The sequence below is a fragment of the Lissotriton vulgaris genome, chromosome 10 (assembly GCF_964263255.1).
Source record: "Lissotriton vulgaris chromosome 10, aLisVul1.2, whole genome shotgun sequence".
Taxonomy (NCBI): Eukaryota; Metazoa; Chordata; class Amphibia; order Caudata; family Salamandridae; genus Lissotriton; species Lissotriton vulgaris.
In genome coordinates this window covers 1,018,653,738-1,018,666,819 of record NC_141698.1, presented here as the reverse complement: position 1 = coordinate 1,018,666,819, position 13,082 = coordinate 1,018,653,738, and the positions used below count along the sequence as shown (strand labels likewise).

Here is a 13,082-nt window from a genome sequence, read left to right as displayed (position 1 = left end):
GTGTTCGCAAATAAGAACTCAGGACCGAATGAGAGTGAGCGGGCAGAACCAATCCAACCACAGCTGAGCTACAGCGCCAAGGTACGATTCAGTGAGCTACGTGTGTGAAATGAATCCTCAGGGGGGGTTGCGATCTGTCATGCGATGAACCAGAATCAAACTCTGCCTTTAGCGGGATTGGGCTCCACCACTCCTCACTACTCAAACTATAGCGCCCAGTCGGTTAAGTGCTATGAAGAGGATTTTTTTAGGATGTGAAATGGCTTTATTTAGCTTGTGAACTGGATGCAAGATTGAACTGATGGTCTGATTGAGAAAAAAAAGGTAAATAACATAATTTTAGACTTGAGTTTATTCATATACAAAATACAAAAAAAAAATAAATACATTGATAAATAAAATACAGATGTTTTGAAAACCTTACCAATAGGATGATGTACACATTGAAACAATCTCAAGAATGCGATAAAGAACATATTAAATAAAGAGTGTTAGTACAGGTGTGCAATATCAAACTCAAGAGATGCGGTGAACCCTCTCGAGCCGGGCGAGGTCTCTGCCATCTAGGACTTTGCAGTGATCTATGACTTCGGAATACTCGTCCAAGATGGTAAAGGTTTGTTGCATTTTTATTTAAGGCACCAGCCTTTTCAGGTTCCACTGCATCCCAGGATGACTGTGTTCTGTGTTGTACAACCCTGTCCTAGGGTAAGGAGTCCTTTCTCCTTGCTTTGACTAGAGTCACGGGCACCCTTCCTGCGCCACTAGGTGGCGCTCTCCCCACAAAAGTCCATCACAACTTCTCATCCTCCATGCTGAATCCTCCATTGACGTAGGACTGGTGTGAAGGGTCCTCGGAGCTCTGGGGCAGCGTGTGCTCTGTGATGGAACTGGACGAGTATGGCGGCTCCAAGGGGACCTCGGTGAGGGCGCTGGAGACAAGATCGGAGCTGTGCTTCATCTGGATCTGCTTAAACAGCTGCAGCACCTGTAATGAGAGACACCGGCGCCATTACTGAAGGAGCAATGACATGACTTCACCACCAGGGGGGTCTGGACAAGGTACGACTGAACGCAGGCCTCCCCCTCAGAGAGAGATGGAATGGAATCTTCCACTCTTCCGACAGTGTGTTCAGGCTGTAGTCAGAGCTGTGACTGGACGTGAGGGCTGCAGTAGAAACTAATGCATATATGCCAAGGTTTCAGATTGCTATGTGTGACATTTTCATAATGTCAGAGTAATTATGAGTGACATTTTAACGACTTTTTAAATGCTGAGTAACACTTTCTCACGAGCTCACCTCGGCCATGTATGCACTAGTCCCCTCTCTGAATTTACTGCCTTCTTGGATATGCTCAACTAGACCCTACTTCAAACACATACTCTTGGCATGACATGACTCCTCTCCTGACATGTTTATGCCCCACAATTTCTTCTCTGGGGCTTCCACATTTTACTCTATCAGCAGCATTGTGTGTGGCATCAGACTGAAGTGAGAAATGTCCTTAAATATGGCCCCTGAGAACTTCAATCTTCAGGTTTGCTTCTTCCCTAGATATTCAAACCTCCTTCTTGTGATGGCACTCCTGTAACTCCACATGCAAACCCCTGCCCCTGGACATCCAAAATCCTAGGCTCCACACACACACACACTCTCTCGCTCTCTCTCTCTCTCTCTCTCTCTCTCTCTCTGTCTCTCTCTCTCTCTCGCTCTTTCTCTCTCTCTCTCTCTCTCTCTTCTTTCCACTCTCTTTTCCCAATGTCCAAGAGCACGTGATCAGTTGCCTTCCTTGTATTTGCCACTGGATGACACTACACACACACGCACAGAAAGGGACAAACAAACACAGAACCACACACAGAGACTCAGAGATGCACAGCACACACACACACTCTACTTACGTGGGATTTGGGCACCGTTCCTATCCTGAAGAACCCGATGGTCCCACTGTCGATCTTGGTGCAGTTGACGATGGTGGAGGCGATGTTCTCTGGAGAAGGCCCATTGCAGAGGACTCCCTCCACCTGAGGAGCAAAGCCACATGTGAGATCACCACCCACAGACTCCCATCACACAGGCAGCTGCGGGGCTTCCATGGATACCAAAACTATAATAATCCTCTATTTGTAAAGCGCACAGCTACCCGTAGGTTTCCCAGTGCTGGAAGCCGTCAGGAAGATTAAGCAAGCTATTGTCCAGAGTCACATGGTGCTGGGCAGACCCCTGCCGCCGGTGTCGGGGATCGAACCGTGATCCCCAGTGTCCACCGTCAGTCGCCCTGACCGCTGCGCCACACCTCTTCCACAACAATGGCATCATTATCTTCATTTCAGGGTCTGGTTGGACCTACTTCTCACCAAAGACATGGTGGGCACCTCAACAGGGCGCTCTCTACTCTACTGAATAATTCTGTTGTATCATCATCCAGTCATTACTCTCTGGAGTGTTTAAGAATAACACAAGCATTACTAAATGTGAGGTCACCATCTCCCCTATCGACCAGGATTCCTCCACTGCAGAGGCCTCACTTTCACTGCAGTGCGAGTGACATCACACAACACCTTCACTTTTATCCACCATCTTTCCTTCCTACAAACATTGGTCACAACTGCCTGGAGGCTTTGCATGGACAACAATCCACTCTGATCCTCTCTGGATACGGCCTGCATCTTCAACATCCTGCTCCAGGATCAGAACTGAAGCTCCAGTACTTTAAATAAGCATTGGTCAGTCCTGGAGCCCTCAGGATACAGCATGGTTATTCATCATCCTGTTGTGGGGATCACCTACGGGCACAGTGCACCCCTTAACCATTCTTCCCTAGGACCCCCCTCCACGCATCCCAGTCATCTTCATCACCCTAATCAGAGGACCACCCTTAGATACTGTGAGCATCCTACTCGCCTTCAACATCCTACTCTGGGATCCCCCACACATGCTGCACACACCTTCAACATCCTACTCTGGGATCCCCCACACATGCTGCGCACACCTTCAACATCCTACTCTGGGATCCCCCACGCATGCTGCGCACACCTTCAACATCCCACTCTGGGATCTTCCCTAGATATAGAAGAGGGACCATCACATCATTTTGAAATGCTTGGCAGTCGATAAACTAAGTTTTCACCGGTCACCTAGTCCCATTAGCAATTTTAAGTTTTTTTAACCGAATCACATTTGTAAACTTTATCCAGACTTCATCCAGTGTATATTTGGCAAAAAAACTACAAAATATTAGTTACTAAGTCAGAACTATCTAGAAAAACCTCCTTTCATCAGGATAATTGACAGTGCACATGGGCTATCCCTGGTAAATGTTGTCTGTTCAATGCAGGCCACGCAGAAGACTCCTTGGTCTATCAGGACTCTGGGTTATGGACACAGTGTCCTCAGATACACCTCTTGTGCTTGTAATGGTACTTACCTTGTCGCCCATCTTGGCGTACACTTGGTTGTGGTGAGTGGTGTCGGCTTCTCCGCTCGGATTGGCTGATGAGACCACAATGGGCCCAACCTGGTGAGACACAAAGAAACAGAGTAGGAGATTCAACTCACTTTCATTGGACACAAAGCAGTGTCCCCCTCACCCTCCCCAGATATAGAGAGATGTGTTTACATATCTTAAATGTATGCTGATGTACACCACCCATGCTTGAGCAGGACTGGCAGCTCAGTGCCACTCATGCCCCCGCAAAGGGTGCAGCAGACTGGCAGCCATGCTCATCACTGGTGGCAGACAGTGCCAGCAATGCCCGGGCAGTGCTGGCATCCCGTTACCACCGGACAACTCACCAGGTCAATCAGGGATGTGGTCACAGAACAATCCGGGATCCTGATGGCGATGCTCTCTGCGGTGCCAATGTACTTAGCGGAGTCTTCCAGTCCGAAGCATTGCAGCCACTCGCCTGTGGGTTCAAGAAGACAGAAAGGTGTGAGCAGGGCTTAATTTGAGCAGGTGTCTGCCATTGAAAGGCACCAGCACTCATGTTTGGGGACCACATTTTTTTTTATTTCATCATCAAACTTGGACCCTAGAGCAAGAGGACAAAGGCAGAAAAGAGAGAAATAAGGAAGAAGTGAAAGAAAGGAAAACAGCGACAATGAAAGCAGGGATGAAGAAAGTTAAAAATTAGATAAAGAGACAAGAATTAGATAAAGAGAAAGAGACATGAGGAGGAACAAGGTCAGACAGCCTTGGTATTTGCTAAACCCTACCATTCAGGAAAGCTATGGGCCCATCCACTTAAAAACTAACCACTGATGTGAGTCCTGCATGATGGAGAAATACACACAAAAACACTGGTAAAGTGAGGGGGTACCCTTGGAAATACCCCAATCCCATGCAGTCACTGTGAGTGACTACGCACCAGTCGAACGTGGCCCTCTCCTGCGTGCTCACAGAGCACCCCTCTCCTCCCAAGCCGCAGGAGGATCCTATGGTGTGCACTAAACTCACAACGTGCTCTGCTGCTGTTTAGCTCATCGTTTGAAGCCAATATTCAACGAGCCTCTGGCTCGTAGCCTCTATATTACCAGCCTTCAAACTACACAGGTGCTCGCGCTATAGGTAGGAAGGGTCAGATGATGAACTAACATCTCCTTATAGGCAAAAAGCGTGCAAAGGACAATATTGACCCTGTAGACGGGGCTCTGATAATGGAGAGGATCCCTATTGGGAATATGTCAGGCAGTGTAAAGATGTCACCTTATAGGTGTGGGTCAGATGATGAAGAGAAACTTTCATCTATACAAGATACAGACAGCAAAGTGTGCACATCCCACAGGCGGGGTCGGATGATGGAAAGGTTCACTCCCTGTAGACCAAGATACAAGCCAGTGAGAGGACAGTGTTCATCCTATGGGTGGGGTCAGATAATGGAGAGGGTCACTCCCTGTAGAGAAAGATACAGGTCAGCGAGTGGTCAGTGCTCATCCTATGGCTGGGATCAGATACTAGAGAGGCTCAGACCCTGTAGAGAAAGATACAGGTCAGTGAGCGAACAGTGCTCTTCCTATGGGTGGGGTCAGATAATGGAGAGGCTCAGACCCTGTAGAGAAGGATACAGGTCAGTGAGCGGGCAGTGCTCTTCCTATGAGTGGGGTCAGATAATGGAGAGGCTCAGACCCTGTAGAGAAGGATACAGGTCAGTGAGCGGGCAGTGCTCTTCCTATGGGTGAGGGCAGATAATGGAGAGGGTCAGACCCTGTAGAGAAGGATACAGGTCAGTGAGCGGGCAGTGCTCTTCCTATGAGTGAGGGCAGATAATGGAGAGGGTCAGACCCTGTAGATAAGAATACAGGTCAGTGAGCGGACAGTGCTCATCCTATGGGTGAGGGCAGATAACAGAGAGACTCAGACCCTGTAGATAAGGATACAGGTCAGCGAGCGGGCAGTGCTCATCCTATGGGTGAGGGCAGATAATGGAGAGGCTCAGACCCTGTAGAGAAGGATACAGGTCAGTGAGCGGGCAGTGCTCATCCTATGGGTGAGGGCAGATAATGGAGAGGCTCAGACCCTGTAGAGAAGGATACAGGTCAGTGAGCGGGCAGTGCTCATCCTATGGGTGGAGGCAGATAATGGAGAGGCTCAGACCCTGTAGAGAAGGATACAGGTCAGTGAGCGGGCAGTGCTCTTCCTATGGGTGAGGGCAGATAATGGAGAGGCTCAGACCCTGTAGAGAAGGATACAGGTCAGTGAGCGGGCAGTGCTCATCCTATGGGTGGAGGCAGATAATGGAGAGGCTCAGACCCTGTAGAGAAGGATACAGGTCAGTGAGCGGGCAGTGCTCTTCCTATGGGTGAGGGCAGATAATGGAGAGGCTCAGACCCTGTAGATAAAGTTACAGGTCAGTGAGCGGGCGGTGCTCTTCCTATGGGTGAGGGCAGATAATGGAGAGGCTCAGACCCTGTAGAGAAGGATACAGGTCAGCGAGCGGGCAGTGCTCATCCTATGGGTGAGGGCAGATAATGGAGAGGCTCAGACCCTGTAGAGAAGGATACAGGTCAGTGAGCGGACAGTGCTCATCCTATGGGTGAGGGCAGATAATGGAGAGGCTCAGACCCTGTAGAGAAGGATACAGGTCAGTGAGCGGACAGTGCTCATCCTATGGGTGGAGGCAGATAATGGAGAGGCTCAGACCCTGTAGAGAAAGATACAGGTCAGTGAGCGGGCAGTGCTCTTCCTATGGGTGAGGGCAGATAATGGAGAGGGTCAGACCCTGTAGAGAAGGATACAGGTCAGTGAGCGGGCAGTGCTCTTCCTATGGGTGAGGGCAGATAATGGAGAGGCTCAGACCCTGTAGAGAAGGATACAGGTCAGTGAGCGGGCAGTGCTCTTCCTATGAGTGGGGGCAGATAATGGAGAGGCTCAGCCCTGTAGATAAGGATACAGGTCAGTGAGCGGACAGTGCTCATCCTATGGGTGAGGGCAGATAATGGAGAGGCTCAGACCCTGTAGAGAAGGATACAGGTCAGTGAGCGGACAGTGCTCTTCCTACGGGTGAGGGCAGATAATGGAGAGGCTCAGACCCTGTAGATAAGGATACAGGTCAGCGAGCGGACAGTGCTCATCCTCTGCTGTTATGGACCAGAATATTTACAGGAGCGCCCAAGATCCAAATAATCACTAAAGATCCTCCTTAGACTCACAGAGCAGGCAGTATGTTGGTGCTTGTCCTATATACATGGATCAGGCAATGTAGGGGTCTCCTCCCTATATACATGTGAAGGATAAAGCACAGGTGTTGGCAGGACAGGCGACTCTAATGTAACGGGTCAGATCACACTCGGAATTTGTGGTGAATGTTTGCAACAGGAGCGGTAAAGAAACAGTACATGAGGGAACATGGAAACAATCCTACATGGAAGCTGAAGAGCATGTATGGTCTGTGTGTACACATGAAGCATTGAAGCCTGGGGTGGCTGGGACTGGGTCCTAGTCTGCAGTCACAATTAATGTGTGTGGTAGTTTTGTATCCAGATGATGGGTGTTACTTTTCTCATCTTTCCCCCTTGTTTGTGGTCATGAACTGGGATCTGCTGGTCTTCATGTGCTCTCAGATACAGACCCCCTGCTCACCTCTTGGTATGACCAGGCTCATCTGCGAAGGCCAGGCCGCCTGCATGAAGTCCCAGAGCAGAGGGCTGAACAGGTGTCTAGCCGGCTCCAGCTGCTTCAAGGTCGAGATCCAGATGGACATGGGGGCGTCCTTGGGCTTCAGCTTTGTCCTGGAAGGAAACAAGACAGAGGTCAACTGAGTGAAGGGACGAGATCCATCTCACTGTGATTGGAGGATCCAGAGTTGAGATTCTGGCCAATCTCAGACCACCAGCAGGGACATGATGATGTAAAAAGGAACATTTAGGATGAGATCTACTCCATCTTAAGACTGAACGATTTATACAGTCATATAGAGCAAGACACTGGTCCTTTTCACTTGTCACAAAATGAATCCTGGTTTTTAGGTGTTTTTCACATGCCCCAAAAGGTGCAGATAGAGGGATAGTACTGCTGGTCTGTTCAAAGTTTTATAAGGACGTTTGGTTTCTTCTTTACAGAAGTGTCTAAGGTTACTTGTTTGTTGTTGCTTCATTTCCAGGGGTTCTCTGCTCTTGGTATATTGTTGTTTCTTTCTCGGGTTTCCTCAATGTAATTGGTGTTTGGCTTTTTCATTCTGTGGTTCTCATTGTTATAAGAATTCATCAACCTAAAATATTCACTATTGATTGAAATTAAGGGCTGTGAAGATAACACTCACCTGTACACCTTCTCCACGGCCGCAGGCCGGTTACAGGCTCCCACCACCGCATACACCGTGTCTGTGGGGACACCACAGATTCCTCCATCCTTCATGATTTCTGCAATAGAAGAGCAAGAACCCCGTGATTATAGGTAAGGCTCCCTGTTTTCCGTTTTTACTGATTTTTGCAGATAAATGCAGACAGAAAACATTTATTTTTTTGCATGTATTTATTTTTAAATGTGGATAAAAACTGAAATTGGGGTGCTTTTGAATAATTCTAAACCCTGTTTGCCATGACTGCCAGGTCAATAGATGTGTGGATTGATAGATAAGGGGGTTAAAAAAGAAAGGCATTTTAGTAAAAGGCTTTAACAGCAGTAGATATGCAAAAGGTTGATACTGAAATTCACATATTTTCACATAATGCACTGATTTATCTTCTGAAGTGTTCACAGCACTGAACCCTGGCAGACATTCAACCATAAGTGCATATTTATCTGTTAAATGAATGTGGAAATATACTAGTTTCAGCTTAATTTTTCCACAAAACCCCCAAAAATATGAATATAACAAAGAAGTACAAACTATAATATGACTAATGTTATTAAGGATTCAATATGTGACTTGGAGGTAAAATAGAAGTCTTATTTTTGTCAAGGAGAAATTTTTCTGCTGGTAAAATCATGTTTTCACTAAGTCTTTCCGGACAAAGTTTAGCAGTAAACAATGTACAACTTTGTTAAACTAAGAATGGAAACATTTAAAAATTGCAGACATAACTGTAATCAAATTAGTAGAGTTTTAAATTTCCCAACATTAAAAAAAAAAAGATTTCCCCCCAGAATCTCCTTACCTGCGATCTGCTTGACAGATGTGGCCCTCCTGGCAGGAAGGTGGGGGCACTTGGAGGCTCCACCCCCATGCCCCTGGAGCTGCAGAAGTGGGCGACCCATGGGCAGCTGGGGTTCTTCAAATGTGTTACTGACCAGCCCAGCCAGGAAGCAGTAGAAGCTGACCAGGCCAAAGATGATGGTGACAGCAATGTCATACCCAACTGGGAGGGCTGCGACGGCGTCCAATAGAAAACTGATGAGGATGAGTTCAAAGGTGAGGCAATACAGGAACCAGGCTTTGCTTAGGAACAGCGTGCAGAAAATAATGAACCCATTCAAGAGCATGAAGCAGATGATGCCCACAGCCACGTGGAAGCCCCTTGTGGGGCCGTAGAGGCCACCGTACCTGGTGAGACCCCAGATGATCCACATAACTCCATAAAGAATAAAGGTGCTGCTCTCAAGGGTCTTACCACGCGAGAAGGCTACAGAGCCACAAACAAATTTCAGAAGACCTCCCGCTACCACCACCCACGGTAGGACGACAGTGGCACGTGCGTCTGTTGGGTCCACAGACATAGTGATTGCAAAGGCGGCCAAAATGCTGCCTGCGTGGCCAAGCACCTCTCCGTCAGCATACTTAGAATAGCCGAGGTAAGGAACATGCAGGTCTTTTTCTTGATGTAACTTGAAAATGCTAATTGGTGTGAACAGGCTATTAACAATCCCCTCTCCTGTTGGAATCTTGGTGGCCGCTTTCATGTTGTAAAGTTTAATGAGTGTCATAAGTGCTGAAGCCACGTAGATAGCCACATTCACTCCTTGTGATCCACCATGGAAGAAACCAATGGGACGTGACGCTAAAGCGATGCAATAGGTCACATAAAACAACGGATACAGCCCATCCACTAGGCTCCTACCAGCCATGAATACAGCCAAGACCATGAACAGGAGCAGAAAGACCACCAGTAATGGGACAGGGAAAATGGGTTCAGTGGCCTGCCAGAACTGGTAGAGCAAGGAATACCCTTCAGCGAACCGCAGGATGGAGGTGAAACCAAAGAAGGTGGCCACAAGGGTATCCAAGCATCGATAGGACAGGATGCAGACCCCAATCTGGAAGACCCCCGCCATCCAAAGCCAAGGCACCTGCCCCACAAAGAGACTGGTGGTCACTCCCAGGACCCTGCACCCAAAGACGCTGGCGGACACCATATTCAAGATCAGCCCAATGATGACCAGGTCGTTGCTGCTGGCGGTCATGGGTGAGCCCTGGGGGATGGCTTTAGCCGTAGCCAGATCTGTGCCAGGGAGGGTGACCAACTTCCCAGTAAGTATATGGAGGAGCCTCCCTCCACCAAAGTACGCCCCAACGAGACAGACGATGAGGTGGTTAGAAGCCACCGCCGAGGCACCAAAGCTACTGGCATAGTATGTGGCGGTTTCATGGGCAGCGGAGAGCGAGATGGCCAATGCCATCATGGCGAGGGCAGCCTCCTTCTGAAGGACGGCCACCAGACTGATGATGAGCAGTCCCAGGGTGAAGGCTGCAAGACCAGGGACCATGGCATTACGAAGATCAAGGGACCCGCCGAGGACCCCCTGCCCGTCCATGATATGGATCACTCCCTTAGAGCACCATAGCGCTGAGACCGTCAGGCAGAAGGACACAAACAAGGGGACAGGACCACGGCTCCTGCGGACTCCTGCGGGAGAGAAGAAGGGAGAAGTAAATATAGGAAGGAAGAAAATTAGAGACACAAGTAGGTGACAATGTAGAGATGGGAAAGAGAGTGAAAGATTTGAAAGGAAGAAGTTAGTATAGGAAAGATGGAATTAAAGAGAAAGAAAGATGAATGGAGGGATCATTAGAGGAATGAAAGAGATTGGGTGAGAGGAGACAGAGCAAGAGAGATGGGAGACATAAATGTAAGTAAAAAAGGGAACTAGACAGCGAAACAAGAGACAAAGTGCTAATAAGAGGATTGAGAGGCGAAAATAAGAAAGAGGAGGTAGGAAAAGAGAGAGGTAAATATAGGAAGAAAGAAAATTAGACAAACAAAAGGGAGAGGATGGGAAAAGAGAAATGAGGAGTGACGAAGAGAAAGAGGAGTAACAAAGAGAGGAGAGAAAGATAGAAGGGAAAAGTAAATACAAAATAAAGAAAACTATACAATGAAAAGTGTGGCAAAGGAATAAAAAGAGGGACGGAAGAAAGGAGAGAGAGAATGACAAGCAGAGAGACTGAGTAAATGAAAAATAAATTTAAGGAAGCGGGTAGTGTGAGGAATGAGATAAAGATAGTAGATAGAGACAGGAAGAGAGACAGAAGGGAGAAGTCACTAAAAATGGAAAAGAAAATCATTGAAAGAAAGGAATGATAAAAGTAGTGGAAGTAAGAAAAACAAAGAGTAAAATGATGATTCGAGGGAGGAAGAAGAGGGGGAAACAAGATCGAGAAATGGAAAAAGAAAATGCGTCAGATCAGCATGAATTTAACTTCCTGTCTTCCCTGGCTGATAGTTTTTACTAATTCAGCAATATCTCAGCCAGAGCCGGGGTCAGGCTTTATAGATTCCTGGACTGCATTTTATTTACCCACCATTGACCCACAGAACCGGCACAGGCTTTTCGAAGGTTTACTTTCCTATCATTATACGAAAGAAGGGGTCCCTTCTCACTCATAACCCCACAGGGTGGGCGAGGGAAGGCTTCCTCTCTGGGCATCTCCACCTCGCATTAGTTTCAAGCACTACATTCCCATATTGAGATGTCATAAGCGCATTGAAGCAATCATGGTGTATTTTGAGGCCCCCTGCTCCGCTCAGTATGTGCAGACATTAAGGGGCCGGCCAGCGAGACAAAGGGAGTGATACCTCTGCCTGTTGCTAAACCGGGGGTAGGGGATCGGCGGTGTTGGTGGCGAGGGAGGGTGGTAATGAGCGCCCATCTGCCTGTAGAAAGGCCACTCAGCCACCAAATGGGCCGCTGGCTGTATTGTGAAAATAGAGACACCGCCCAAATCGGCCCCAGAGTGCTCAAAAGCAGCCCACAGCAGTAACCAGACACCGGCCCCTCGGGCATTGCCCGAATGCCCGTGTTACCAGTCCGAGGCTGGTTTCAAGCACTAAATTTCCATATTAAGTTGTCAAAAAGGCGCATTAAAGCAATCATGATATATTTAGGCACTGTGTCGCTCTAAGTCTCAGCCGTGTGCCCCCCTCCCTACTCCCCCTGAAACCCACGAATGTGATCTCACCTGTATATCCCAGCAGAGCTGCCAATATGACCAGCAGGACCCCCAGGGGTGTACTGGGGATGAGGGGCGTGGCTCTGGAGGAGCTGTATGACGTCACTGCCAGCAGGAGGGAGCCTGGAAGAACAGCAAAGACAGCCATGATGCAAAGATAAACAAAACACACGCCTGCCAGGGACCCCCTTTAGGAGGGAGTCTTGAAACAGAACAGAGACAGGCATGAAATGATAACTTACACTCAACCCAGCCTCTCTCCCATCTTGGGAGGAGCCCGGATACACAGCAAAGACATCCGTGACACAAACACACTCCTGTTCCTTTCAGATCTCCGCAGCACGCGCCTTAACCCAGAAAACACCCGTTCACTTTATTATTCCAATATTCAATAATGATTGGTTACAGGTGAGTTACTGGGTTAAAGCGTCTACATGGCTATATTCAAACATGAACTGAGCTATAAGGGACCCAAGACTTCCTGAGAGGCTTCTGCTCCGAAGGCCGGTGGAGCCGAAACAGTCAGTCGCACTGAGTTGTGAAGATAGCATGTCACTGACTCTCGCCAGCTCTACCGGCTCCTGGCCCTAACCCATCCTAAACCATTCTCTTAGGCCTCAGAAAACAATTCAACACTTATATGATTCGATTCCCCTACACCTCATCTAAACAGAGCCCAGGACTCTCCATTCACAAAGTGCTTGCCTGCCTCAATCGGATTTTAGCGCTATATAACGCACCAAACCTGACGTAAATGGCAGTATGGGTCCTACCTGCAGAGATGGACAAGATCCCAATGGAATAGTGAAGGGGCTCTGGGGCCTTCCCTGGCTCGGGCATCCTGCGGCCGGAGTCAATCTGGATTGAGTCTGAAGTATGGGCCGAATCCGAGTGAGTCCGTAGTATGGGGTTGAACCGGGAGTGAATCCGGAGTGAGTCCGGAGCGTGGGTGAATCTGGAGCTCGTCAGGCTGGGGTAGCTGGAGTGTGCCCGGGTCAGTCACCGCTGGTGTCTCACTCCACACCCAACCCAGCAGCTCTTTATCTGCAGTGTCCCCGGGGGGCGTGTCTAGTCGCGGTCACTCAAGGGACAATGGGATTTTCCCAAAGTGCAGCGCCTTGTTTCCTGCCCCCCCCCCCCTCTCCCCCCTCCCTGCTGGGTGCGACGCATGAAGGGGAGTTTCACAGCAGCAGGGGTCACACCTCACAAACAGAACAGTGTCCAGGACAGGCAGGGACAACTTTCCAGAGGG

At 48.6% G+C, this 13,082-nt stretch overlaps 1 protein-coding gene across 1 annotated transcript; it reads right to left on the bottom strand.

Moving 5' to 3' along the window:
• Positions 1-793: 793 nt before the first annotated feature.
• On the bottom strand, positions 794-12,670 carry LOC147689222 (uncharacterized). The gene is made up of 9 exons (XM_086939898.1): positions 12,604-12,670; positions 11,840-11,953; positions 8,601-10,286; positions 7,763-7,862; positions 7,084-7,232; positions 3,798-3,910; positions 3,430-3,519; positions 1,904-2,026; positions 794-988 (listed from the first exon to the last, which is right to left on the bottom strand). The coding sequence occupies exons 1-9, from the start codon at positions 12,668-12,670 to the stop codon at positions 794-796; spliced, it is 2,637 nt and encodes an 878-aa protein (XP_086796024.1).
• Between the last annotated feature and the right edge of the window lie 412 nt (positions 12,671-13,082).

Bases quoted from the DNA above. Each gene is read 5' to 3' on its own strand.
- LOC147689222 (XM_086939898.1), bottom strand. From the start codon at position 12,670: ATGCCCGAGCCAGGGAAGGCCCCAGAGCCCCTTCACTATTCCATTGGG. The intron at 7,863-8,600 runs GTAAGGAGATTC...CTTCTATTGCAG, and splicing joins ATCTGTCAAGCAGATCGCAG to AAATCATGAAGGATGGAGGA. The intron at 3,911-7,083 runs GTGAGCAGGGGG...TTGAACCCACAG, and splicing joins GAGCCTGGTCATACCAAGAG to GCGAGTGGCTGCAATGCTTC.